Source organism: Pleurodeles waltl, chromosome 4_1 (genome assembly GCF_031143425.1).
Source record: "Pleurodeles waltl isolate 20211129_DDA chromosome 4_1, aPleWal1.hap1.20221129, whole genome shotgun sequence".
Taxonomy (NCBI): domain Eukaryota; kingdom Metazoa; phylum Chordata; class Amphibia; order Caudata; family Salamandridae; genus Pleurodeles; species Pleurodeles waltl.
In genome coordinates, this window is record NC_090442.1 from 726612592 (window position 1) to 726640469 (window position 27878).

Consider the following 27878-nt stretch of genomic DNA (forward strand, 5'->3'; position numbering starts at 1 on the left):
TGAGAAGTGCGTTTTACAAATCCCTGATTGATTGATTTAAAAGGTAGGACATGTACTGGTGTGTTTTACATGTCTTGATAGTGAAATACTGCCAAATTCGGTTTTCACTATAGTAAGGCCTATCTATCCCATAGGCTAACATGGGGGTTGCCTTGAAGTATCCTTTAAGTCCAGTTTTCCATTGGGAACAGATAGAGATATGGTGTTCGCGGTGTCTGAACTCAAAATTTAAAAATACACATTTTGATAAAGTTGGTTTTCAGATTGTAAGTTTGAAAATGCCACTTTTAGAAAGTGGGCATTTTCTTGCTTAATCATTCTGTGCTTCTGCCTGGTAGTGGGATACATGTCTGGGTCAGACTGACAGTTGGGTTGTTTGTGAATTCACTCTAGACAGTACCACAGAGGGAGCTGAGATGTGTCCTGCATATCCTGATGAGTCTTCCTGGGCTAGAATGGAGGGAGGAGCTGACACTTGCACCTGAATAGGGCTGTGCCTGTCCTTACACAAAGAGGTCTCCAACTTCCAAGAGTGTCTGGGGCCAGAACAGGGAGAGCAGAGTTTTGTGCACTACAACAACTTCCCTTTGAAGGTTGCCTACTTCAAAGGCAGAAATGAGTATAAATATTGGACTGCTGACCCCAGAACACACCTATATTGTGGACATTCTGCCATGGAGAAGAGCTGGATGCTTGAGGAAGACCTGCCACTCTGCTTGTTGCTTTGCTGTGCTGTCCTGCTGCTGCTTCTGCCCTGGAAGTGAAAGGACTGAACTTTGCTTTCTACATCTTGCTTTCCAAGGTTCTCCAAGGGATTGAACTGAGGTTGTCTTCTGTTGTGAAGTCACAGGGACATCAAAGACTTCATCTGCCAGTGCCGGGGCTCTTCAGCTGAGAGTCCTGACTTGGCAAGTGGTGCCAAATCCAGTCCCTGGGCCCTTTACAGTGGAAGCTGGCAACCTGAGTGAAAATCCATGCACCAGAACCGTTGCGGCAGAAAATTTGATGTAGCACCTGTACCATGGCTGAAAAATCAATGCAGTGCCTGCCTCGCAGCTGCGAAATCCAAGCATTGCCTGTTTCAGCACATATCCATTGTTGCCGTGCATCTGCATTTTCCATGCTTCACCCCTGGGTGTCAAATCTTCAACATCACCACACAGACCCGAGACTGCGTGTCTGGAAATCAACGCATCGTTCTACTGTGGGAAAAGAATTGACGCATTGTCATGCCAGTGAGGAAAGAATTTTTGCACAACCTCACTTGGAGTAAGGAATTGAAGCATTGCTTGCTTTTTGATGCATCACCTCCCTTGCGGCTTTATTTTTTACGCTTCCCAGGTATTTTGTGCTGAAACAACATAACCATTGACTTTGATGGATTAAAACTCTTAACTTTTAAAAGTGATACATTTTCTTGTATATGTTGGATTTTTGTTGATTTGGTATTGTTTGTTTTAGACAAATATTGGCTATTTTTCTAAACTGGTGTAGAGTCCTTTTGTGATGTTTTCACAGTATTACTGTCTTATGCCAAGCTACCAAGAGGGTAAGCAGGGGTTATGTTAGATGTGTCTCCCTTACCCTGACTAGAGGGAGGGTCCCTACCTGGACAGGGTGTAAACTGACTGCCAATTAGAGACCCCATTTCTAACAATGTTGCATGCACATCTGGCCTGACTCCTACTCAGCTGGCTTTTGGGCATTTTTAAACCTACTTCATGCAGCAACTTTTCCTTTCAATAAGACAGAAAACGTACATCCATTGTTGCATCTCATGAGTTGGTTCTCATGACTTGCTTTTATGACCTTTGCTTCTGCTTGCCATTTACCGCAAATACATTAACTTGTACAAATTAAATGTGCCCACCTTAATATACCTTACAGACCTGGAGAAACAAACTTGAATTGCCAAAGCTCAGGTCAGTGGTGGTAAATGCTCTTGACATTCCAGGATTGACTCATTTCACACGCTTGATTACTTACATTGATGTGTTCTCTTCCATTGTACTTCGCCCGAATTTGCGGGTTCTGGATGATATCCAAATGTGTACCCCATACTGCTATCGAGGTGTTCCCACTACAACAGACGAAAAGAAAACATGAACACTTCTTGAGACTTCCCAAAACTGGTTTCTGTCATATTGCCTATAAAGCTGGAAGTAATTGAAACGAAAACAAAGTTTAGCTCATATAGTTTTGCAAGTTCTTCCATCTTACCACACACTGTGATGTCATTCTATTTATAACTAATAAACAGCTTTCTGTGTTTTTAGGAAAGTCAGTTGTGCTCATCAGTGACCTTCTAGTGGAAAATAACATTCGATAATCTAGTGAAGTCAGATCAATAGGCAAGAGGGACATGTACATCACAGAATTAAATAAGTATTATCTAAATATGGTTTAGAAAAACAGTAGCCAAAACCCCTCCTTAAACTTACTTCATGGAGCAAAAGTACAATACGCTTCTGATTTAGTATTTCACCCACATTCTCGATAATGTTTTACATTTTAAGCCACCCACAGTCTTTGAAATACACTTTCGGCCTACATTATAACACATTTCTCGAGTGGGCCATGTTTGCGGATTTTCGTTGAGATAAGCATCTTAAGAGAAAGGATGGTGAAACTCTTCTGAGACGATTAGTGCTCTGCCAGGTTGTGGTTTACACTGTGAGTGAAAACCGTGTGGATACAGCACACCGGAGAGAGACAACATGCTTAATTTGTGAACATAACAGGTAAAAAGAGCTAATGTTTTTAGGGGTCCACCGCCACTGCCGAATGCTCATCTGCCAAACACCAAGGCGGGGGGATTTCAGCTCATGCCCCCTTCTTCCACAGGCCTAGCTGCAGTGCTTAATTTGTAAATAAAAATGTGCCGGTGCTCAAAGCCCTCCTCTTAAACACGCGGCTGCTGTAATTAAATCTGCAAACACGGAATACTGAGCCAGCGTAATCCCGATGCCATCTCGGGCCTCTTAAATCCATGCCCCTTCAGCTCACACCTGCAGCTCTCTGCTTTCTCTCATCATAACGCTTGTCGTTTTTCTCTTCCTCCGTCTTTCCCAAACGTGCCTTTTGCTCGCAGCAAATGCTTAAGGCAGAAGACTAAGCGCCGGCCCTCAAAAATAAGTGCCGGTGCTCAGCACCGGAAACAACAAGCACAAATTAAGCACTGCCTAGCTGGCTCTTAATCTCGGCATTGCAGGCTCTTTGTCATGCCTGCGTTCCTCATTTGCCACTCCCATTTCATCTTTCTCTTCCATCTCTGCCTCGCTTTTCACTCTTTCTCTTCATTCTTCATCCTCGTTCTGCCTTTCTAGCACTTCTTCTGGTCCAAAGTCTGATCATGAAAAATATGCCCCAGTCCCCCAAAATAAATGCCGATGCTAACCAGATGCACAAATCATGCACAGTATATTACAACAGCAGCGGTGAGCATGAGGCTGCCTGGGACGAGAGGGAGTTTGTCTACAGATGAGGTATGCAACTGAAGTTTGAAAAGCTGACCCCACATCTTGGTGTACACTCCTGGTGCTCTCGCCTGCACAGGGTCTAACAGACTGGGCTGGCTCAAAAGTGTCCAGAGCAGCAAAGCTCTAGGCATTCCTAAGGGGAGCCAGTCACCAGGTCCTGTGAGGTATGGTCTCATATTACAGACATCACACACTGTACTTCATGAATTTACGTCCATGTTATAAACCTCTTGCTTAAATCTACTCTTGTGCTCTACAATGCCAGCTCGTGAGAGGAGCAGTAAGAGCTCCCATCTCTCTAATCGGAGCACAACACGCATGATGCAGAAAGTAGCAATATACAATATAATCCATAGTAAAATATAAAAAATAATGTGACATGTCAATGTGAGGCTCTGTGGCACCGAATGACTCCTTATAACCTATGAGTAGAGAAAGGTCTCACATTTCTTCGGAAGTTTCAAGCAGTGGTGGTGGTTTGTGCGAGGGAAAAAGAGCGGCGTGGGGGGAGAAATAAAATAAAATAATTTAAAAAGAGAAAAAAACATACTTTAATGCTGCACTGCGCTGCTCTGCTCCTCCCCCTCGCTGCAGGCACGGGCTTCCAGCCTGCCCTGTGGCCATACCCAACGCTGCTTTCACGCTGAAGGCAGCATGAAAGCATTGTTAGGACTGCCCGCAGCGCCCTGGCTTGGCGCTCTGAGGCAGAGTGGGAGCCTCTGCCTGCTGTCCTCATCCCAGCAATACTGTGCCTGAGACAGCTGACCAAACGTACATGCTCACTGAGTGGAGTGCTGTGCACTCCCCCTCCATCCCAGTCACAGCCCATGACCCTTCCCCTTTTAAACATAGTTTAATATTGTTTTATTATAAAAGGTTTGCAGCTGCTGGCAGGAAAGGGGGGGGCGCTCCTCCGCCATAGCGCCTTCTGGTTACCCCTAGCTTCTGACCTATCAAATCAATTACAAATGCCACACAATTCAAAAGGAGGAAACAATACAACAAAAACAAAATGAAACTACAGTCATGCACATACTCAGAACAGGACGATGTCTAGTTCCTTTACTAAACCTGGCTGAAAAACACAGCCACGGTAGACGCTATAGTTTATTTTTAGAGTTTCGTATGTCTGATGGCATTTTTAAGAAGCACTGTGCACTGACTTTTTTGCCTGCTTTGAAACAAACGCTCGTTGTTTCGGATAACCAGAGCTCAAGGGAGGATCAGGTGTGCGTGCCAAGAAATGGCAGAAAATCGTGACCTGCATAAGTGGCCTGCATCCGTCCTCTTTTATCAACTGGGCGTATCACCAAATCAGCAAGTACAAAGTGGGTTACATGCTGAAACACAATATTCGTATAGCTATAAACAATCATACACATGTAGGCATCGGAGAGGGTAATTGAGACATCTGCGGAGTTGTCACTTCCACCGCAACACACACCACGCTTCCGCCTGAAATGCCCGACGTGTCATTAAATTCTGAACTTCTCGTTCCCTCATTTTCCTTCTGACATTGAAAAATGCAGGATGACAGCCCCCATGAACCATTAAATAAATGTCAACACCGAGCTGCTGATTGAGAAGTGGCAGGGCTGCGTCGACAACCACAAGTGGTGTTTTTATGACCAGCAGCACGAGATGGGAAGAGGCAAGGGGCGGCATAATCACCTTCCACGTTGGTATGGAAAAACTGTAATAGATTTTAGACCTTTCTTCTGTTCCAGAATCCACCACAGAATTTATGTTCATAATGTCGCAGCTCGCCGTCTGATAGAGTGAAAAGATGCATTATGCTCTCACTATGTAGCCATTAGCCACAGCCGACTCTCTACCTCGTGAAGTATTGCACTTAGAGTAGCATGCCTCGGCTGTATAGCTGACACGACTGATACAAGTTTCAGCTATATGTCCAACTAACAGGCCTGGTGATCCGGGCTTCATCCCTTGTGCAAAAGGTATGGTCTTTGGTAAGTCACTAAGGGCCTAATTTAGAGTTTGGAGGAGGGGTTACCCCCTCACAAACCCGACAGATATCCAGTATTACAAGTTCCATATAATGGAACTATAAAATGGCGGACGGGATATCCATCACGCTTGTGACGGAGTAATTCCCTCCATCAAACTCCAAATCTGGCTCTCTGTCTCCTTGTCTCTAAACTGCCTTGCTCACTAAACTATGAGAGGTCCTAGAAGAAGATGATTATAGCAACAAGGGGACAAACTTATATATCACAATGTTCCACAGGATTAAGCATCTCTCACATCTGCTTTCCTGCTAATAAGAGCTCGGTAGCTCATGATCATACTGGCTAAAGGATATTTTTAAACAAGAGATGCAACTTTGAACCGAGCTACACAGTATAATACGTCAGAAACATGTTGGGCTGGCAAAGTATGCCAGACTCTTAGGCCCTCATTACGGCCTGAACCTCGCTGGTCCTACTAGGAGTTCACCGCAGGGCCGGCGGGCGCAAACAGTGTTTCCACCCACTGGTACATGGAAAAACATGTATAAGTATTTTTACTGGTTTAGGTTTCTTTTCCAGTATACATATTCGGCAACAAATATGTTCATGTGTATATGAGCACCTGCACTGTGTTTATACATTATAGGAGTATGCGGCCAATATAAGGTTTTTTGTTGCCATGTTTATATTAATTTCCACCCACTGGCCCTGCGGCGAACAGGGCCTTAGCATTGACAGCGCCAATGTGGCGGTGGGTGCATCAGCACCCATCAATCATTCCACAGCCTATAATTTGGGCAGTGGAATGCGAGATGGTGCCCCCAGGATTCCCCTGACCACCCCCATTCTGCCAGCCTTTCCGTGGCAGTATAAACCGCCATGGAAAAGCTGTCAGAATGGGTACTCGTAATCCCCAGGGCAGAGCTGCAAGCAGCGCTGCCCTGGCAGATTAAAACCACGGGGACTGGCAGGCTGGCAGCAACCTGTCCGTGTCAGTGGTCTGACCATGGCGGCTCTGTCACTGTCATAATGTCACAGTCCCACTGCCACCCTGTTTGCGGTGGGTACACCACAGAGAGTCTGGCGGTTATGAAATAGGTCACAAATCCTGAATACATGATGGCTTTAACAGTTCCATCTATTCAGAAAAATAATTAAGACCCAGCTTCTTCACTGTCATCTGAAAGCTCCAGGATACTTTTAGGCCCCGTTTTCTTACCAACCTTCACGACCCAAGTGCCAAGAAATGTTAAACTTTGCAGTTCTTCCTCACATGAAAACAGTCCTGTTGTTTTCACTCTCAGAATATATGATACTCTTACTGGTGATATTGAAAGACAATAACGAAGGGATGCCGAGAGTAGCATTACTGTTACTAGGGGAGGGCTGCTCTCATGGGCCTCTTTCAATATTAATGAAAGGGAGGATTATGTAATTGGTAAGACAGCATTTTAACTCTCTACTATTTAATGATTTTTTACATTTATCAAAGTAACATCTGATTCTGCCTTTATGGATCCTACCAGATAAACAGAGGTACAAGCTTAGCAAGTTCACAGTTATTAATATGAAGATGTTTTCTTGCTGATCTAAAAGATCAAACCAAGCAATTGTTGGATCTTCCGAGGTGCTAGAAGACAATGGATGAGGCCAAGAACACGGTTTAATGCCCATCCTTCCTTTGCAAAAACCAGGAAATGCAGCCACAACCTGCCTGGCTGCTTGTGGCCCTGATGATGTCTACAATTGTTATGATAACATCAATGACTTCATCCATAAAGTGAGTAAGTGATTAGATAAACAGATCTTGAAAGAAACTGTGTGGCTCTGGTGGCATACCAGAATCCAAAATTAGTTCTGAATAGTCTTTAAACTTTTTGTAAGTCTGTTGTTAATCTTCTCCTTTTGCACCCAATCGGAGAGTTCAACGGACATGGTGCACTCAGAGATCAAGGTATTCTCATCACAATTTACATCACAAGAAAAGTACAAAACGTGAAAATCTTTGAGGCCAAGGGTGACCACCTCCCTCCAGATCATTAAGGAAATGCTTTCAGTACTGGACTTTTGTGTCATAGCCAAATAGATTCTGGGCACTGTAGAGGTATTTTGTTTCCACTGAACTAATTAGGCTAAGACACATGAAATCAATGACTTGTAGGTGAAAAGTCCAGGACAGTAGACAGTGTCTGTAATGAACTGCAGTGAGGAGGTTATCTATGTAAATATTCAATATTAGTATTAAGATGCAATATAAGGTCATATTTGTAGTGTGTGACTGTTAGGATACGTTGAGGGCGTTGTAAATTGATGCAGGACCAAGAGATGAAGGGAATATCAGGATGGGATGGTGAGCTATGGTAGACAGATTTAAGTTCAATCGATCCATTGATTCAAAAACAATATTAAAAATCATTTTTAATCATGTAATCATGTAGTTATAGGTAAAAAGTTCTCACTGCTATAATTTACCTATTATAATTATTTTGCATTGTGAACAGGGCAATTTCACCCCAAATCCTGCATGCTGAATTGATTGAGTCACCAATGCAGGCATGTTTCTAATTATTGAGTTCCCTGAGTAGGCCCTCTTGTGTTATGATGCACTTAGCCAAACTGTTTTCATTGATTTTTGTGAAATCGGATGTTTCAAATTGTGTACATCTTTTAAGGTATACAACTGAAATGAAGCATTTTCGATGATGATGAGGGAGCTATGAGATTTTGTAGTAACATCATTTGCCAAGGTTTCTGCTATACTCTAATGAGTATACAAACATTCTGGGGTTCGTATTTGGATGGCATTCCTCCACATGATAGATCCCTGGCAGCCCATACATTTTCTTCAGTGGGGTCGCTGTAGGACTCTCTCATTAATGCAGAGGATGGCAGAATGCACCCAGCGCGAGTTCTGAATTTTGAATGGAATAGTTTATCATATCTCAGTTCCCAATGACAGTCTGCTGCTCTGCACTGATGCAGTCCATTGGTTTTCTGCTGTTTTCTTGACTAATACTCATTCTCGGTTTGATTTGCAAGTCAAATTTCCCTTCTTTGTTATTGCAGCCAATGTAGCAGTGGCAGCTTGCTCCCAGGCTGCCTGTCCAATGCGGGCCTGATGAAAGAGGCCTCGCAATATGGACTCAGACAAACTACATGAATTTGGACTAATCTGAATGTAGGTATCACTAGAAGGAAATGGGCCACTATAACATGAGATTGAAGAAAAGGTACTCCGGGGCCATCTGTGTTCAAATCAGATGGTACTCAAAACAATATAGATATATTTGTATTTATGTAAATGTAAGTACAAGACACTGCCTTTGGTAAAGTGCTGCAATGTACTCTGTGTGCCCACAGTGATCATGCTCGAAGTATAAGGTAATGTATGGTTATTTAATAGAACCAATGGCGGATGATGAGAAAAACTGAGTTTGAACTCTGGCTCCATAGTGTTGTGGTTGCCACATTAGTTTCAGGAACACATATCCATAAATGTAAGGGATAGTTTTAGCTATCTGGTTAAAGTGTCTCAATGTGTTGAAGGGTAATGCATCATACTTCCAATGATGTAAACATGTGAGTGATAATAGATGTTCCTATTTTTTTTAGGTACTTCTACAAATGTATTTGTGGCTGACCTAGCGACAGCACATTCAGTTAAATACAGAGAGGTTGCTTACAAGGTGCTCTGTGTTTTATAGTGCAGGTGGCACCACCTGCACTTTAAAGAGGGGACAGCGATCCCACTGTGCGCAGGTGGACTGTATTTGTCTGCAGGGAGACGGCTGGGGCATCCATGGGACCAACTTTCCTCCTTCCAGAGGGCTGTCCTCAGGCGGTGCACTAACAATGTTCCACCTTGCTGTAGTGCACTGTCAATGCACCGCCTCAGGTCCTTTTTGCCTCTGTACCTGAGGCCCTAATAGATCACCAGTGCAGAGGCAAAGTGAGTCCCTTATGCAAATAAGGGAATGCCCTCTGAAGATAGAGCTAGCGCAGCATGTGCTCCCTTGCTATTAGTATTACATATGGGATCTCACAAGTGTCTACAGTCCGTTATATACTATCATACTGGCCCACAAGTGCACCACGTGGGGGCACATGTCCTTTGTGCCCTGGGGTGGTATGCATTATACAGACTCAGGTTAGTTCCTGACATGTAAATGTTTTCAAGCCATATTTTGTTGGGATCATTTGACTTCTATTGAGGAAAAGTCAGTATCACATAGCAGGGCAGCTGTAGGGCAGGCAAAACTATAGGTCACATCAAAAGTGACCTGAAGAAATTTCTTTTATGACATCCTATTTGTTGCACCTGACAGCCTTAGTCTGGGTTCCCCTCAACTGTTTGCCTTCAATCCTCCTGTTTTTGCTGACTTTGTTTTCCCTGGCATTAGAACCCTAAACACTTTACTACTGCTAACTAGTGCTAAAGTGCTTGTGCTCTCTTCCTTAAACTTGGTTAAACTAGCTTACACCCAACTGGCACATTTCATTTACCTAAAAGTCCTTAGTAAAGTGGTACTACATGTATTGAGGGCCTGTAAATTAAATACTACCTGTAAGCCTCCAGCACTGACTGTGCTACCCACCTAAGTAGCCCTTTAAACATGTTTCAGGCCTGCCATTGCAGCCTGAGTGTGCCATTTTGAACTGCCAATTCACCCTGGTAAAGTGAACCTTTTATCAGGCCTCAATGTTTTTTTTGAATTACATATAAGTCACCCTTAAAGTAGGCCCTTAACAGCCCATAAGGCAGTGTGCAGTGTAGTTACAAGGTTGGGCATGTACTTTTAACTTTTACATGTCCTGGTAGTGAAAAACTCTTAAATTTGTTTTTCCCAATTGCAAGGCCTGCCTCTCCCATAGGTTAACATTGAGTTACCTTATTACATTTAATTTGTGATAACGTTCAATTGGGAGCAGGTAGGAATGTCGAGTTTGGTGGATAAAGAATTGTCATTTAGAATCCTCGTTAATGGTAAAGTCAGGTTTAGGTCACAATTGTGAAAATGCCACTTTTAGATATTAGGCAGTTTCTTGCCGCAACCATTTGGTACCTGCAGACTGTCACATGACTAGGTGTGGCTGGCAGTTGATCTTTGTGTCTTGCTCCCAGACAGTAAGACAAAGGGGAAATAGGTTTTGGTAGGATGGGCCATCTATGACTTAGTATGGAGGCAAAGCTGTCACCTACCACTCTTGCACATCACAAAGGTTCTCCCTCAGCACATTCACAAAGGATTTCACATTAGTCATTTGTGCCCCAGACCGGCTGTGGCAAGGACAGGGTGGCAGGAAATTACAAACACCTCTGGGGGTGGAAACCTCCAGAACCTTCCCCCTACTTCAAAGCTGGCACCAGGTATAATCAGTGGGCCCTCAGACCCACCTCTTTGGAGTACATCTAGACCTACAGAAGACTCAGAAAGATGACTGCTAAGTTGCTCTGCTGCAAGAAGGACTACTACTCTGCTGCCTGGTTGAGAAGAAACTGTATCTGCATCTTGAACCCAGGACCACCAGAGTAACTCCCAAGGCCTAGTTGTCTGGCCTCATAATCAGTGCCTCATGCTTCAAAGGCTCCAGCCACCTTGACCCCTGCACATGAACTCTGCCTGCTGTGAATCCTGTCTCCCAAATGGTGCCACTCCTGGGGGATGATGGTGCTCTACCGGCCCAGCTGTGGTCTTTTGGGCAGAACTGATGTGGTGCGATGCATATGTTTGCAGTTCTGAATCAGAACCACCACTGCATGGTGTATCATCAATGCAGGACCCTGCAGCTCTTCAGAACCTCCACTGTGTGATGCAGCCTCAAAAAAGGACCTTACATCGCAGCCCCACAACTCATCAGAACCTCCGCTACATGACACATCCTCAATGCAGGACCTCGCATTGCAGCCCTTCAGCTCTCTAGACTCACCACTGTGGAATGCATCCTTGACGCACGAACTTGCATCGCAGCCCACAGCTCATCGGCAACTACGCGTCACGTCCTCATGAGATTGATCAACACTCTGCAACCAGGGTTTAAGGTACTTTGTTCAGCGTGCCTAACTTGGTCCTTGTATTTGGCCCGCATTCTTATCATGGTCAGGCTGAACTTGCAACTTTGTCGCGATCAAGCATGACCAGATAACTGTAATTGGAGCTCTGTGCTTTTAAGCACGGTTTTCACTTAAATCTTTAAAATTTCATATCTCTGGTTTTACTAATTTTCTGTGATTTTGTTGTCAAACTATTTATTATATTTACCCTATTTTTCTAAATTGATGTATGATTTTTTTTCGTGTTGTGTTCTCACCTGGTTATGCTGTTTCCGCCCACCGGCCCTGCGGTGAAATCCAATAAGCTCGGCGGTATTTGGACCGCACAGGCGGTCTCTCGGTGGTTTGAGTTTTGCAGGCGGCCTCTGCCACCCTCTAAACTCATAATGAGGACCATTGTGTCTACGACTGCTTTTGTACCAAGCTATCAGATGGGTAAGTTAGTTGTGTTTCACCCTTACAAGAATTGTGTTTCTGCTTGAGTAGGGTTTCACCCCCTCAACCACTAATCCAATTTCCTACACAATTCTAGATGTTATTTTTCAAGGCCCCAAGGGTCTGCACCATATGAAATTTGACTTCCAACTTTTGCCCGTACAACTTAGTAGATGAGAAGTGGAAAGTAAGTACCACAAATGAGGTTTATAATTTCTCTACTGCTATTTTAATGTGTATATTCCATGTTTCAATAGCCAAGCTAGTCCTGCCAGTAGCATATATTTTTCTCACAGAATAGGCCATGCATGTGTTAGCACAAACAGAGGTTACAGTGAAACTGTGAATGGCTCAATAAATAATTTAAGATATGGTGGAGAGTCTTAAATAAAAAAACGGCCTATGAATTTTCAATGAAAAAAGTCCATTTATTTTCAAAGACCTCTGCAATGCATGCTGTATAATAGGTGATACAAAAAAGACTGTTTACTCTGTATATCATGCAAAAGGCACAATGTGTCACATATGCAGTCTTCAGTTGTCACTTAAGTGAGTGAAACAATAGATGCTGTTTAGTGATACTTTCTGTTTAACAGTCCTCTGCTTTTATGCGATCAGTGTTTCAACCAATGTACTGACAATCGGACAAGTTCTTCATCAAGACAAAAGTGACAAAAGTGGCAGAATAAAGTCTGTTGTAATGGAAGATCAACGGTGGCGAGTTGAGACTGATATCAATTTCTTCTGATAATTGGTGCAATAAAATGCTACTGGAAAACAATCGCCACTGCCACGAGGATGCACCCAAACTACCCTCTCTTTTTTTTAAATCATTGGCTCCAGGCTTCTTAATGGTCACGAACGTGTTTAAAAAGAATCATTAAGTTACAAATCAGGTGATGTCACAACCTTGTACACTCTGGCCTATTGGGGGTGTTCAGCAAAAGATTAAGTTTAAAAAACACATTTGTGTGCCAGTGTCTGGGGTACACAAGCACAACAAGCCTCTGCTCCGCTGTCCATGGAGGAAATCATCACATCTAAGGTGTCTATAAGTAGTGTCACATCGCCGAATGCTGAAAATGTAGGTGAACCCACAATTAAAATGGGAGTCTTGTATTATAACCGCTTGTCTCCTATAACCGCTCAACTTATTTTCTCTCGTCAGGTCCGGGGATAAATTCCGCCCATATTTAAACTTCAGTGGGAATTATCATGTTTCACTCTTATTTCTGCCTCAAAAATGTCATGGACACTGCTCACCTGTAGTGGCCAAAGTGTACTTACTAGTAGTGAATGTTTTTTACTGTGTTCTCTTCACCAATCATGTCTGTCCTTTCGTTTTCTCCCCAAGGTTACTGAAGAAATTCCCGAAATTCTTATGTGTGTTCTGAACATTCTACAAAAACTGCACTTCCATTCAATTTTTTTTAGGATTGTAAGCTATATATTGGCCTTCCTGCTTTTGTTGTAGGAGGCATCTCCAGATCACTCACAATAAAGCCCTGAAACTAACCGAGTCTGCATTATGGCGTTTGCATTACTCTATGGTGCCTGAGCTACCTACATATTGCTGTAGTTCAGTTCCTATCCAATGAGTGCTAGTATTAACTTTAAGAGGATGAAAGTGCCAAGTGATCTACGGCTCGTACAGGCTTTAAGTGTGTGTCAGGGAATACAGCAAACTCCTAAACATTAATGCTAAACACGTTCCCTTTTGCTGAATTCTGACTTTCAGTGGTGGGAGCTGCCCTTTAAAACTCAACTCTAGAAAGAATGGAGAAATCCCACACTCATGGAACCAAATCAAAACGCAGTTAAGGTTCTCACTGGCAATTTCTTTCCACTATCTCTTGTGTTACAGGCAGAATATTGCATCAGCTTCACCATAAGGGAAACGTCTCCCTTTTATGAAACGGATCCATGTGCACAGAGGAGTCATGCTTTGTACTGATGGAATCCCTGATAACTGCATATGTATTGCAAGGCGTAAGGATTTCAAGGCACCTATGTGCAGTGTCTTACAACAGTAATCTCCGACATGTTGCTGGCCCCCTAGAATTAGCTTGCTTTCATTTTCCAGCTTTATTCAGCATACGCCTCTTTTGTTGTTGTGGAAGGGAGTATGGACCCCGACAGATTCCATCCTTTCACTTGTTTCTCTAATAACTATACCCAAAGGGCATTTTCGGGCACAACCACGATTTTTCCAGGTCTAGCGAATATGGTTGAAACCCCAGCAGTGCTGCATTACGTTCGATGAAAGCTTCCTTCTTAAATCACAGATGGAATCAGCAAGATTCCTCATGTGGGACACAGTAGAACTCTGCATTGTTCATGTTTCTGTGTAAATGGCAATAATATGCAACATGACAGCCAAGAGCGCACCAACTATTGGTTTAATATCTAGATGTGCTCTGTTAGATCCTGAGAAAGATCATGCATTCTGATAACTGCAGCGTTGTAAAATTTGCAATATGTGGCTACATACAGCTTTATAAAATACAATATGTGATAGCTGCCGCATTATGGAACTTGAAAATTAAGTATGCAAAATTAGTTGACTTGGGCATCGTAAACATTTGTCACTATAGAAAACTGCATAGTCTACTAGTTCTGGAATTCGGGAAACCTGGCCTGTGCTTTTGGCAGAAGTTTGGAAACTTGTAAATATATACATATATAAATGGAATTACAATGCAGTAGAAGGAACTATCTGGGGCATTACATAGCTTCAAAGATTCTATACTAGCAGGTACTCCACCCGAATAACGACAATAGAATGTTGTTTGGCAGGAATATTTTAGCATAGATATCTAGTCCCATCAAATTGTAAAGGGAAGTTTATATAGATACGCAATTGTTTACTGTACTTAACACTACATCTATATACATCAGCTATATAAATACATCTTCAAAGTACCTAGCTGTGCAGGTAAGTATAGTAAATCTATACGTAGCTATATGCACTTGCCTTCTCAATATGTTTGCCACTATATTATGGGCCAACGATATATTTGTCCTCGTTTTTTTACAGAACAACCAGAGTATGTTGACACATGCATTATGGAAACTAGTGCACTGAGAGTTGTACCAAAATGAGTTAAAGGCCCGAGGTTACTAACAGTATGAACGTATTTATCCTATTATCTAGGCTTGAAGCTTAATCTCGAACTCACTCCATACAGGGTACACCAAACTCTTGTAGTCTTTGGAGGCCTGTTACAAAGCACCGTTCGATAGGCCTGGCACTGGCCTTGCGGTGAACTTTGTTATTGTCTATACTTGTGGTAAAACATATGTAGTGTTTGAAAAGAACTGGTTTCTGGTGCCCCTGATTGCAACGTTAGTCTCGGCCTCGCGGCCAAGCTTCTGATTTTGGAACAAGGGGGCTGGGCTCAGAGCCTAACTACACTGAAAATAGTGGGATGCTTGTCAAATCATTTGATCGCCCTGTGCCTAGAATTGTGAATATATGTGAAGTGTAATTAATTTAAAAATGTAAGATGTAATGAAATTGTGGAATTCAAGAGCACTCGGTTTCTAACTGAGTACACAGTACCTAGATACTAGTACACAGATACAGCTAAACACTGCAGCGTTTTCACAGATTTGCTCTAAAAGCAGTCCATTGTCCATGAAAATGAACTTAAAAGCATACATCTGGATAAATTTCCTGAACAACACATTGGGGCAGGCCACCATCCCTTTTTACTTTATTTTCATTGTCAGCAAGTCTTTGATGTAATGTACTTCAAAAAGATCCCAGTGGAACTAAAAGATCCCAGGACCCATTGGGAAGAATGGCCGAATCTGCAAAGCCTACCACATGTTGCCCATTTCTGGCTGGCCATATGCGCCCTAAAGTTACAAAGTGCCATTATTTTTCAAACAAACCCTTACATGCAAATCTTTAAATACAAATGGCTTTCGTACTTTGCCCACAGTTAATAATTCTGAATAGTGGTCGTACTTTTAATTTCCACATATTTTGAGTTGGAATTCACAAAAAGGAGGTTTAGAAAATAGAACAGCCACAGAGGGTGAACCTCAAGGGGTGGACAATGGCTCATTTATTTTTTGAAGATTTCTGAGAGCATGGCTGTTCTATCTAAGGGATCACAACTCGCGATCGTTAGTTGACTACAGTTATTTTTTGTGTTTTTTTTTTTACTTAAGAATGTAACACTGTGAAAGAAAATACATTAAATATCTGCAAGATTTCATCGCCACGGGCGCGCTCTGCCATCACAGGCATCTCAGCACCACATGGAACCTCTGCTTTCAATGAAAGGAATGGGCACAATATCCCATTATGCAGATGCACTTTTGGTGGCGTGTTCCTCTCGTGCTAAGCGGAATAATTCCTCCCCGCAAGCGGTCCTGCACTCTGTTTAAGCATCCCACACTTTGCAAACACTAATTAAACCATTAGAGATCTTTAGCTCTTTGATTCCATCTTCAGATGCAGCCAAGCATGCTAGCCCCCACTGTACAGCCAGGCAGGCGGAACAAAGCCTATGCCGCCTGCTACCGTGCCACATTGGTAGCCGTTGATTGGCAGGTAAGCCGGTAGACAATACAAGGGCTTGAGTGGGTACCTGCCTCTTCAGCAGGCTCCACGTGCCACCTGACACTCTGGTCCCCTCAGAGGCATGGTCTTGAACGTGGTCATTATTTGAGCTGGAGCAGGGCTGTACGAAATGGTGCCTCGTGCAATGAAGCAAAATCCTCCTTTGTGGGTGATATATGCATTTACAGACCTATTCCTGTGGAATTACAATTTTGCATTCTCCCAGCTGGTTGGTGCTCGACTTTCTATTTTATTGATTAATGTGAGATTTTATAAAGCACAGTGTCTGCTCAGAGCGCTTAACACAGATGCAAATGTATATATATATACAGCGCTGGGAGGCCTTTGGGTAGCGCGCTATATAAGTCCTCATAACGTAACATAACATATATAGAATGCATGAACAACAGGAGAGAGAAGACAAATCAACGAGGTTAATAGCGATATTAGAACAGCAGGCTACATGAGAGTGTTTCTTTGCACCGGGGATAACTTCAAGACTATCCTAAGAGGAAAGAAAGTGTTTTTCAACTCATTTTTCTCTACTGTTGTTCTGGTTGAAAATTAAATGCGATGTGTGTGTGTTTTACAATTTGATAAATACCTTGTGGACGATGCATGGTTTTATATTCCAGCTAGGATGCAATACACGAGTTTCTATACTAATGCTTTGTAACACATGATTTATGATTTTAGCGGATATGGAGAATTTGTGTGCTGAATGTCATTTCCTGGGGAGTAACCTCGTGTACACTCTATGATGAGGCTTACGGCACAATACTGAAGGAGATTCAGCATGTTGTTGGAAGGGCAGGACATTTTGTAGGGATGAAAGGCTGTGGTTTTGTTAAGGAAAGGTTACATACAGCTGGTTTCAGAAAGGCATAGGCATAGTCTGGAAAACGGCACAATTCTTTGTACAAAATAATTTATTATCTGAAAAGGACTATGCAACTCAAGAAAAAAGCTGTTTCATAGTACAGGAAAATTTAAGACAATTTGTGGAAAACTCTACAATAGAGTGGAAGGCATTATTTCACTCTATAACAAATGTTCTGTAACTCCAGGAAATCAGTGGCACCCTGTGCAAAAAGATCTGGCACCCTAGGAAAGACTCTGGTACCAGTGCCTGATTTGTGAAAGAAAGAGTGCCAGTGACCGAAGTTGTGTTCAGAAGCCAGCAACCAGTGCAATTAAATGCCAGCATGCCAAATGCCAAGGCTGGTAGTCTTAAACCACCTCATGTCTCTTTAATACACTAGCAGACATATCCTAAAGGATATGCCATACACCCTGTGTGATATAAAAAGAGCGTGACCAAAGTGACACATAGCTGGGGGTTGGGGGGTTGCTGCAACGCGGTTTCACAACTGTTGTAGCACAAGTCTAGCATAAAAAATGTATTTTCCCATTACGGTTGGATTTTCACAAAGCAGGCTTACCGGCGTGAAAAAAACAGGGCAAATTAACCTACTGTTGATTCCTATTGGTGACCTAGAAGAAGAAGCGCACCTCTCAACTGAATTTTACCATCGGCTAAAAGAAAGTCCAGCAATATTTCCTGTTGAACGTCAGTACTCTACGAAGGCCAAAAAACAGGAGCACCAACCTCATGATGCTCCAATCGGGCTCGATCCGGTGTACCGTCGGGTCCTCCACATACTCAAACTGTAGCTCATGGCTGATCTTCGCTTTATCCACCTGCACCGACACCTTGACAGGCCCTTCTGTGGCGGCGGTGGTGTTACACACAATCTGATTGGCCGTCCTCCTAAGAGTGACGAAGGGGAGGAATACATACATCAAAACATGCCAAGGTCTCTGAAAAATAATTCAAAATTGATGGATAGTTTTCTTTTAACGCAAGACCTATGTCAGAAAAGTAAATATTAGCCACTTTCTTTTATCTCCATCAACCATGCACAGACTATGCAACATGCACTGACTACCCAACAAGAGACAGGGAAAACAAGTGCCAGGCTGTGCAAAGGGAATTTGACTATTGGAGTGCACCTAGATCAAGGAAGATTTGATTAAATTCTACATTTCAGTTCATTGAAGACGTTTATTTCAAAATGAAGTGCAATTCTGAGCCATTTCTTTCTTTTATTTCCATAAAGCACCAAAGCTCTAAAACCTCACAGAAGCAGCTGACAATGACAGTACTTGACTTTACAAAAGCAAATAAACGCCTGTGCGTGCAAGAGCATGTTATGAGAAGAGCAATATGTTATGTTGACAGCTCTGCCAGGTGACATGCTGGAAGCTTCAGGACAAATGTTGAGAATAGTGTCACCTCTGAGAAAACGATCATTGGCAAAGCCATCAAGCCACAGTGGCAAAGGTGACACAGGGGAAAGGGGGAGGAAGCAATACGGTGGGGACACAGGTGGAGGCAGAAGCTACATGGGATCACTGGAGAGGGGAAAGGATACAGCAAGAGAGCAAGGTGGAGGTATGCGAGTGGTAGCAAACTGGCAACAAAGAGAACATGGAGCTGGTGGGGAGAAGCACATGTGTGAGTAAGCAAGGGAGAGTGGGAGTGATGCACACTGCAAGAGAGAACGACACTGGAGCATGGTAAATGGTGGGGAGAGAAGTATGTGAAGGAGACAAATGAAAAACATGCACTCTCTTAAAGTGCGTAAGCTAAAAGAAAAAAATAGCGCCTGAAAAGTAAGCAGCGGAAGGACACAAGTAATGCATCCAGGCTCCAGGAAAGGCACAAAAACAATAAAAGGAAAGAACACACACACACATGCTAACAAATAAGTAGGAAGCAAATGAGAATGTCAATGTTATTTAATGGGTGGGCTCTAAGCCCACAGTAAGCTAACAGTAGTCTCTCAACAGTTAGCGCATGTAATGTTAAGTAAGCGAGACCTAACAAGTGATTTGGTGCAGCTACTTTTGGCAGCTCTGGTTGACAACTCAGTTGAACAGTAAAATGCTTTATACTTAATTTAGTTTGTAGCATAATGGTGTGAAAATCTACTGACCTGCCAGGGACAAAAGTCCAGTTAATTACAATTACATCTTCCATCTAGGAATTGGGATCTGATGCTATTGTCTTCGTCTTAGTTTATCCGATAAGAAGCATCTCCATAGCTTTGTCTGCTGCACAGGCATAGTTTATTGTCCAAAACCCATATGCCACAAGTGGATTCAGTAAAAGCCAACTGTGATTGGCCAACTGAAACCACCAATAAGATGTAGCCACACAGCCTGCATTTCTACCTCTATTGCCACACCTGCACATGAGCATGCTCTGCCCTGCGCCTACATCATGCTTACCTGTGAAATATGCATGGGTGACGCCCAAACATCACTGTCACACTGCTTCCAGCGTTCAGGTTATCCCCTTTGATTGTCACCTGGGTACCTCCTGAGACAGGGCCTCGAGTGGGCTTCAGGGTGAAGAGGCTGATGGGCTGTGGAGACACGAAGCAAGTAATGAACAGTCGGAGAGAGTTGATATTGTTTCTAGCTGACTCTAATGTATTGATTGACCTGTCCTCCGTGCATGATTGTAACACATCCTTAAATACAGTCATGCCACAGCGCAATGCCTAATTTCTAAACAGTAAGGGCAAGGTCCCAAAGTCTTTTTTAGTAGCCTGCCACTGTTGCTGCTGAATGCAGCAGGTTTGAAATACCGAGGCTGCCTGGTCAACTCATGCCTCTTTCTTTCACCACCTTCCACTTTGTGTCTCGTTATCCCAGCCTTGTGGGGTCTTTTCGTCCATGCTTTCTCCAATTACCACTGTTTCCCTACCTTTCGTTTCCTCCTTTCTTTACTTCTCCCTTTTTCCCTCTCTTGCTCTGGTCAAGGTCTGATAACGAGAAATAAGCCCTACGCCCCGAAATGATTGCTGGTGCCCACCATTTGCAAGCACCAGCACAAATTAAGCAATGCAACTCCTCTAGGTCAAAGTGTTTCTGCTACAGCAACAAAAATACAGTTTTGAATTTTGCCATCAGACAAACCCCAAGCTGTTTACTCATCCATATGCTTCCATGCAAACATTTGTACCATTGTATTGAATATAATATATTAAAACGATTGCTATTACTCTTCCATATTATTTTTAAAAAAAGTAACAAAATCAGAAACTAGCATTTAGTTAGTGAGCACTTACATTCTACGTGCTTTTCTAGTCCCCTAGACATTATTGCATTTATCCATGTTATCTTTAAAAAAAAAAGTCTCAAAGTCCATTCCCCTTTTTCCTACCCAGTGTTAATAATGCTAACTGTAGTGAGCGTCTATTTCTGTCAGAAAATAGTTCAATGACACCTTGGTCTGCAAAATGGAGCAATAGTGTAAATGCACCAGGTGACCAAGTAACTCAGGGGTAGATGCCCATATAGGCAAATTATGCTGATGCCTAGGATGTAAAGTGGTGGCAAATTCGAGGGCAAAAAAAAAAGTTACAATAAAACATTTCTGCGAATTCCAAGTGCATGGGTCACATATGGTGCCAATGTCTGGCACCTGGCCTGAAGCTACCCAGAAGAAGCATCTTTTGTCCAAAACCTTAGTTGGCTAAAAAATAATACTTCCATTAGCCGCGGCCATTACCAATGCACGGAAAAATATCCTCAGAGCAGGTGGCAAATCTGACTGGATATGTCCCATGAATCGGATTCAACTACGTGAAAAAAAAAAACAGGTGCTCCCGGGTCCAAACTGTCACTGCCCATTCTAGGCATAAAAGCGCACGATGGTCAGATTTAGGTCAGGACGTACCAGCCAGAAAAATCACTCCCAGCCCGGGGATCAAAGCAATGTAAATCTAGCCACCTTCCACGTGGGCCTTAGCGGCAATGCCTTGTTTAAACTTGTATTCCTACGGAAAAAGTGTCTGCAATCTGTTTCACGTAACACACACAAGTGGTTTCTGATCTTCTTAAGGGAACAGTCAGCATACGCACACACCCAGGTCACCTGCCTCTTTCTTTTTTTAAAATACATGTCTTATTTTAGCTAACAGTCTTACAAGTGCAACGTTGATTAGAACAATCTCCCTCAACAGTCCCACAGTCGGATGTCTCTTGAGGCAAATGTTCCCCCAACAAACGCTCTGCATATCAAAGACTACCCATGTAAGTGCGCCGGCTGGCTGGAGAGTCTAAAATAGCTACATCACCAAATCCACCAGGGCCATGTAGTAGGCGCTATACTGTAATGCATAGTTCATACTCAATGCTGAAGCCGGCGTAAAACGAGGAAACGTCCTCTGCCCTCCCACAAAACAGCCATTGTAAAGGGACTCCGCCCCAAAGCAACACAGAAGTCGTGGCCCTCCATGGTGATATATGAGCGCCCATCTAACCCGCTTCAATGCGTCTTTTGATTCTGGAGTCACATTTCTAAAATTGGCAGCAGGCTCAAAATCTTACACAGATGTCTTGTTGATCTGTGAGCAAACTTCAAATCTAGGATTTGAACCCTGGCAGGGCTGACTCCCACCCTTCATCATTCACCGATTGATAAAAAGAGCACAGATCAGCAAGTGGAACCGTTGTCTAGAGTGCCACGAAATTGCAAATGAACTGGAAGCATTTGACATCACATATTATTCATTTTATGTTCTGCTGTTCATACAGTAGTCTCGATCTTCATCTTTTCTTCTTGGTACAGTTTTTAAAACTCTTCCTTTAGGAGGACATGTCCCCCCCCCCCCGCTTCAATCCCGCATGGTAGTGTGGTCCAAAGTATTATTCTCAGCCATCACAGGGACAACAGCTGTCTCCTGAACCAGTGAGCCTCCTGTGCATCTAAACTAAAAGACAATGAGCATTCTCCTAAAAAATACCAGCCAGATCTATTTCTGAAGCAATAGGAGTCACAGTTTACTCTGTCATTAGCATTTTAATGGGAAAACTTTCCAGTCACAATCCCAAGTGGGAAGTTGCTCTCTGAATATAAATGAGCATGTTCCTTTCCACAGTGGAGGTGCGCAGGTGCCTGGAAGTTTCCAAATTCCTAGTCGGTGTGGAAATCCTCTCCAGCTGGATCCGGCAGAGATGTCAGAGTCCCTATCTGAGGACTGATGGCAGAGAGGAGTTTGAATAGCTGATGACAGCATATGACACGTGCAAGCTTATCTTTTTGTCATACCTGTTTCCAAAAGTCAATCTTCTTTTATGTTGTACTTCTGCAGTTCTGAGGCATCACAAATCCCAAACCACAAGTCAAATTATTTGAGCTGTGTATTCTTTTCAAGCACTAATTGTCAAGCTATCAAGACAACCCCATGAGGTCAAACTAAGTATTTTCGTTCAAATTCAAGTCCTTGTTTAAAAGCCGGTCTACAAGTTCTACAATGGATTGTGCTGGATATACATCCTGAGTGTCTCCTACTTAACATGTGTCTTATGGGAATCTGGATCATGTCCCCAGAGACTGGGAAACATAAACCAAGCAGGATATTCTCTTCAGCTAATATCTAGATCAATGATGCATGTTATATTATAGACATAGAAAACAGACTTGTGGGATATGACAGCTTAAGAGTGATAGCTTTACTTAGAACCAGGTACAGTGCAAGGAAGTGCAAACAAGTGCCATCACATAGAACTACTCATGCAAACCCACCTTTGAATAAAGCTTCACCAATGGACTGCACTCAGCAGTGAGTGGGGCAATGATTCAAAGAGGGGTTTGGTACACTGTCGAGGAGCAGTGATGTGGACCACAACAACGTCAGATATGTGACAGCTGCAGTGTGAGAGCCTAAGGCCCATATGGTGACTTTGTTTAATACAGTGCCAAGTGTGGTAATAGACAGTCACTGCTTGAACTAAAATAAGGGTCATTCTAACATTAAACTATAAAAAAAGAGACTACAATAGCCCCATTCACCAAGCCGACGTACATCTTGTGCCTTCCTGAGGCCATGTAGACATTGCCTCTTGGCGATGGAGATGCGTTCACTGACCAGCCTTGATTTGGCACATAGATTCTACTGTGTTATCCTTCCTGTTCAAAGACAGCAACTTCTTACATCAGGGTAATTTACTGCTCATTGTGGAGCAATCATAGAGGCTCGTGCCAGAGCATCATAGTAAAAGCATGTCTAGTGCATTTATTCAGCTTTATGTAAGGTTCAAATTCATGTCCTACAAGATAAGGAGAAAATGCCATTCACGTGGACTGAAGGTGCACTACAGATAGACCAAAAATATTGGCAGATAGGTAGATAGACAAACGGAAAGACAGACAGATATGCAAATAAATTAGATAAGAGTGACAGAGAGTGAGCTGGATTGATATTTTTTTAGATAGTCATAGAGGGGGACAGGCAGATTTTACAATTTGTGCTGAAAAGTTCTGCTTTAAAAACCTCGGTCAATTGGTCAATTTTCAAAATTGCAACCTGTGTTAGATACATTGGCCCTCATTCTGACCTTGGCGGGCGGCGGAGGCCGCCCGCCAAAGTCCCGCCGTCAGGTTACCGTTCCGCGGTCGAAAGACCGCGGCGGTAATTCTGACTTTCCCGCTGGGCTGGCGGGCGGTCTCGTTCAGACCGCCAGCCAGCCCAGCGGGAAAGAGGCTTCCACAATGAAGCCGGCTCGGAATCGAGCCGGCGGAGTGGAAGCTGTGCGACGGGTGCAGTTGCACCCGTCGCGTATTTCACTGTCTGCGCAGCAGACAGTGAAATACATGTAGGGGCCCTCTTACGGGGGCCCCTGCAATGCCCATGCCAGTGGCATGGGCACTGCAGGGGCCCCCAGGGGCCCCGCGACCCCCCCTACCGCCATCCGGATCTCGGCGGTCCGACCGCCGGGATCTGGATGGCGGTAGGGGGGGTCAGAATCCCCGCGGCGGTGCAGCAAGCTGCGCCGCCGCGGAGGATTCAATGGGGCCGCGGTACACTGGCGGGACCCCGCCAGTGGTGCCGGTCCGACCGCGGCTTTACCGCCGCGGTCGGAATCCCCAATGAAGCACCGCCGGCTTGTCGGCGGTGCTCCCGCGGTCCTCCGCCCTGGCGGTCAAAGACCGCCAGGGTCAGAATGAGGGCCATTATCTCCTAAATGGCCGTATTTTACACAGATACATGCATATCGATTGTAAAAGACAACGGTGGCGCTCGCATCAGCCATGTTATCTGAATGGCCAAGCCCAGGCATCCTACTTTGTCGGTAGGAGTTTAAATTCCACAGATCCTTTAGAGCACCCCTGCTCAGCGGAACTGCTTTATACATTCTCATTGGTAAAGCAGGGTGGGTGGGCCTGAAGAGCAAGAAAAGCATCTACTGCTTTACTCTGAGGGTCAACAGCTTCCAGAGAGTATGCATAAGGTAGACAGGGCCTTTTTGTGACATGGGTGCTACTCTTCACATGTAAATACACTACAAATAAAAGTGGTGGACAGCAAAGAAACAAGTAGGTCAACAGGGTGGCCTCAGCAACATGTATCATGAATTCTCCAAAAGCCTCTCCTGGTCCTAAGCGCTCAGCAGTGAGGCATAAAACACGTCGGTCCATTCAGAAAAGCGTACGTTAATTAAGGAAAAGTATATGACTAATCTGGCGACAGACGAGCACTGGTGGCTCTCAACATTTTGAACAGGTGCGACACTGAGGCGGAGATTGAACAGCGCCTGGTGTGTGCGGATTACAACTCGTTTTGAAGAGCTTGACACCTGCGGGCCTGTCTAGAGCATAGTTACTTAGGCTATGGCTGGGCTACTACAAATAACACTGACTTGCTAGGTAATGGCTACTTGTCAAAATGTTGAAAAGTATAGAAGCACAACTCCAGTAATTTATAAATAGCCTCAAACTTTTATTTTGCTTCAATTTCCCAACTAAATATCCATGTCTCATCTTGAAATCACCACTGTGTTGATTTAGGTCTACATTCCTCACAGGACTTTCGCTTCTGACCTTATCAGCAGGTCTTCTAAGTCGGTATTGCCAATCTCTGGCACAAAGCTTTCTATTTACTAGCGTCATTCAAAAACAAATGATCACTAAACATTCAAACCGGTGATGGGGACCTTAAAGACCATTATTGAGCATGTGTGTCCGTGTAAGAGAGAGTGAAAAAGTGGAAATGTTTATGAGAACAAGGAGCCAAGAGAAGAAAATAATATATTAAGGGAAACGTTCAGCATTAGGGAGGTGAAATGTTTGAGAAGATTAAGCAAATAGGGCTTGCAAGGGAAAGGCAGGCTTGAAAGCGGCAAATGAGTTGCATGTGTTTGCGTGAGAACCATTTTAATGAGAGGTGAGGATGGGCAAGTGTGTATGTGTGAAAATGGGAGGTTAAAGGGAGTGTGTGGGACAGAAAAGAGACTGAAAAATATGTATGCGAAGATGGGGAGACTAGGAGATATGCGAAAGGAAGATGTGAGGATGAGTGCATATGGTATAACAGTGAGGTGACTCTCAGCAAGAGTAATGTGTGTAGTGAGCTTGAGGGAATTCCAAAGGAAGAGACAAGAGTGTCAGAAGACGGACAGAAATTGATATGCAAATTAAAGGTATTAAAGGTGTGAGAGGATCAGAGGATCATGTGTGAGATAGAGAACAAGAGCCGAAGAGCTGATAAGAGAAAGTGTGAGGCTCATGAGTTTAAGAAAAGGAAGAGGATGAATGATTTAAAAAAAACAGTACAGAGAGTAGCTGTGGGAAGAAAGGGCAGTGAGACATAAAAGAGCAGGGGCGATTTTGAGAAAGACGATAGTAGGTGGATTCCTATGCTGCCACCAACGGGGGTGTAATATTTTCAGTAGAGGCAGTGTTATGGTAAAGAAAAATGTACTTCTAGCTGGGAATAGCAAAACTTCTTGTGCTCACCCCAGGTGGTGCAGACGGGAAAAAAGTATTGGAGACAAGTACATAAGAGCAGGTGGATGTGAGAGACAGACGTGGAAGAGAGTGAAACAAATGGGACAAGAGTGACAGAGAACGGTATAATGAAATAGAAGAGGGTAAGACAGGGGCAGGTGTGGATGAAGACTGTGAGGATTTTGAGGGGAAGGGAAAAGGGTGAAAGGACAAATTAAGTTGAAAAGATAGAAAATGAGAATAAACAAAGAAGAGAGAGCAATGAAAGACACAAAGGTACACATGAGTGAGGGCAAAATACTTAGAAATAATGGAAAGGTAGAAAGGGACAGAATGGATAGAGGTAAAAGCTGGATAGCATGTGAGAGAGAGAACAGAGAATATCTAAAAGAGCAAGGGGAATGTAGAGACAGAAGGAGCAATGACGGGAAGAGAATAGCAGCAGAGAGCAGCATATTGGTGTGCTTTTGTGTCATCCTTTCTCTAAAAGGCAAGAGTGGACACATGTTGCTCTCTTAATCCCCTTGCACACCATGACTAGGGAAAGTCTCTACGATGGTACAGCAAGCAAGGGCCCAGCCTTTAACAAATCTACATGTGAATGACAGCAGTAGGATGTAAATGGAGTGATGAGAGAGAGCGAGGGAAGCTTGCTCTGCTACTACCATGCTGTACTTGATCTAAGAGGAAGCAGAGCTTGAAGGGCTCCTACCTGATTTCTAGGTGTCCTGTGACAAGGGAAGCTTACGTTGGTGCTGCTCTAGCTGTACCTGTCCCTCGATGGATGGAAGCTTACACTGTTTCTGCCAAAGGCATACCTGTTCTATGCAGGGGTGGCTCCTCCGTAGCAGCGGAGGAACGTCACCCCCCCCCCACTCAGATTCAGTCAGTGTAAAATAAAATGATGATAAAACAATTTTATTATAAACTTATTTATTACTGTCCGACTGAGCCATGGAATATAGGGCAGGCCAGACCGGGCCATGGCAGGGATGAGGAGTGGTGGGCACTATAAGTGTGCATGTCGTTTGGCTGGCCTTCTTTGGATAGCCAAACCAACATGCACACTTATATTTCTCCAACCAAGCTGTGTTACACAGCCGGGTGGAGAAATGGCCCAGGCTCCCTGTGCTTGAGCAAGCATCAGACCAGTCCGCTCAGGCCAATCCGGGGCTTCTCTCTTGTTTAGTATAGCATGAGAGCAGAGTCTGGATTGGTAGCCTGTGCTTTGTGCCTCAGTGACTGACGGGAGAAGAGGAGCACCAAGGCAGCTCTGAAGTGGGACGGGGAGCGGCAGTTATTTTTTTTTCTTTTTACATTTTTTAAAATTATTATTCCCCTAACCCTCCCCCACCTTCCAGCACCACAATTTAAATTGGCAGCAAACACAACTATTTCCACTGCTGTTGTCCCATCTTATGAAAAAACAAAGGATGTACTAAATGCACTTGAATAACATACCCAATAAATCTGGCAATTCTTCAAAATATTTGGTGCAAGACCTGTAGTCCTGGAAGGGTGTCTGACCTGATATGGGCAATATTCACGTGTTAAGACATGATGACAG

General features: G+C 43.6%; 1 protein-coding gene across 2 annotated transcripts in view; it reads right to left on the reverse strand.

The window, feature by feature from the left end:
• The window catches only part of PLXNA4 (plexin A4), an 845630-nt gene that overhangs the window by 165909 nt on the left and 651843 nt on the right, over positions 1–27878 (reverse strand). For both annotated transcript variants that reach the window (XM_069229312.1, XM_069229313.1), the window contains exons 15-17: positions 19804–19940; positions 18119–18280; positions 1987–2080 (exon numbers count right to left, since the gene is read on the reverse strand). In XM_069229312.1, the coding sequence (XP_069085413.1) occupies positions 1987–2080; positions 18119–18280; positions 19804–19940 (393 nt within the window). The remainder of the gene's footprint in view (positions 1–1986; positions 2081–18118; positions 18281–19803; positions 19941–27878) is intronic.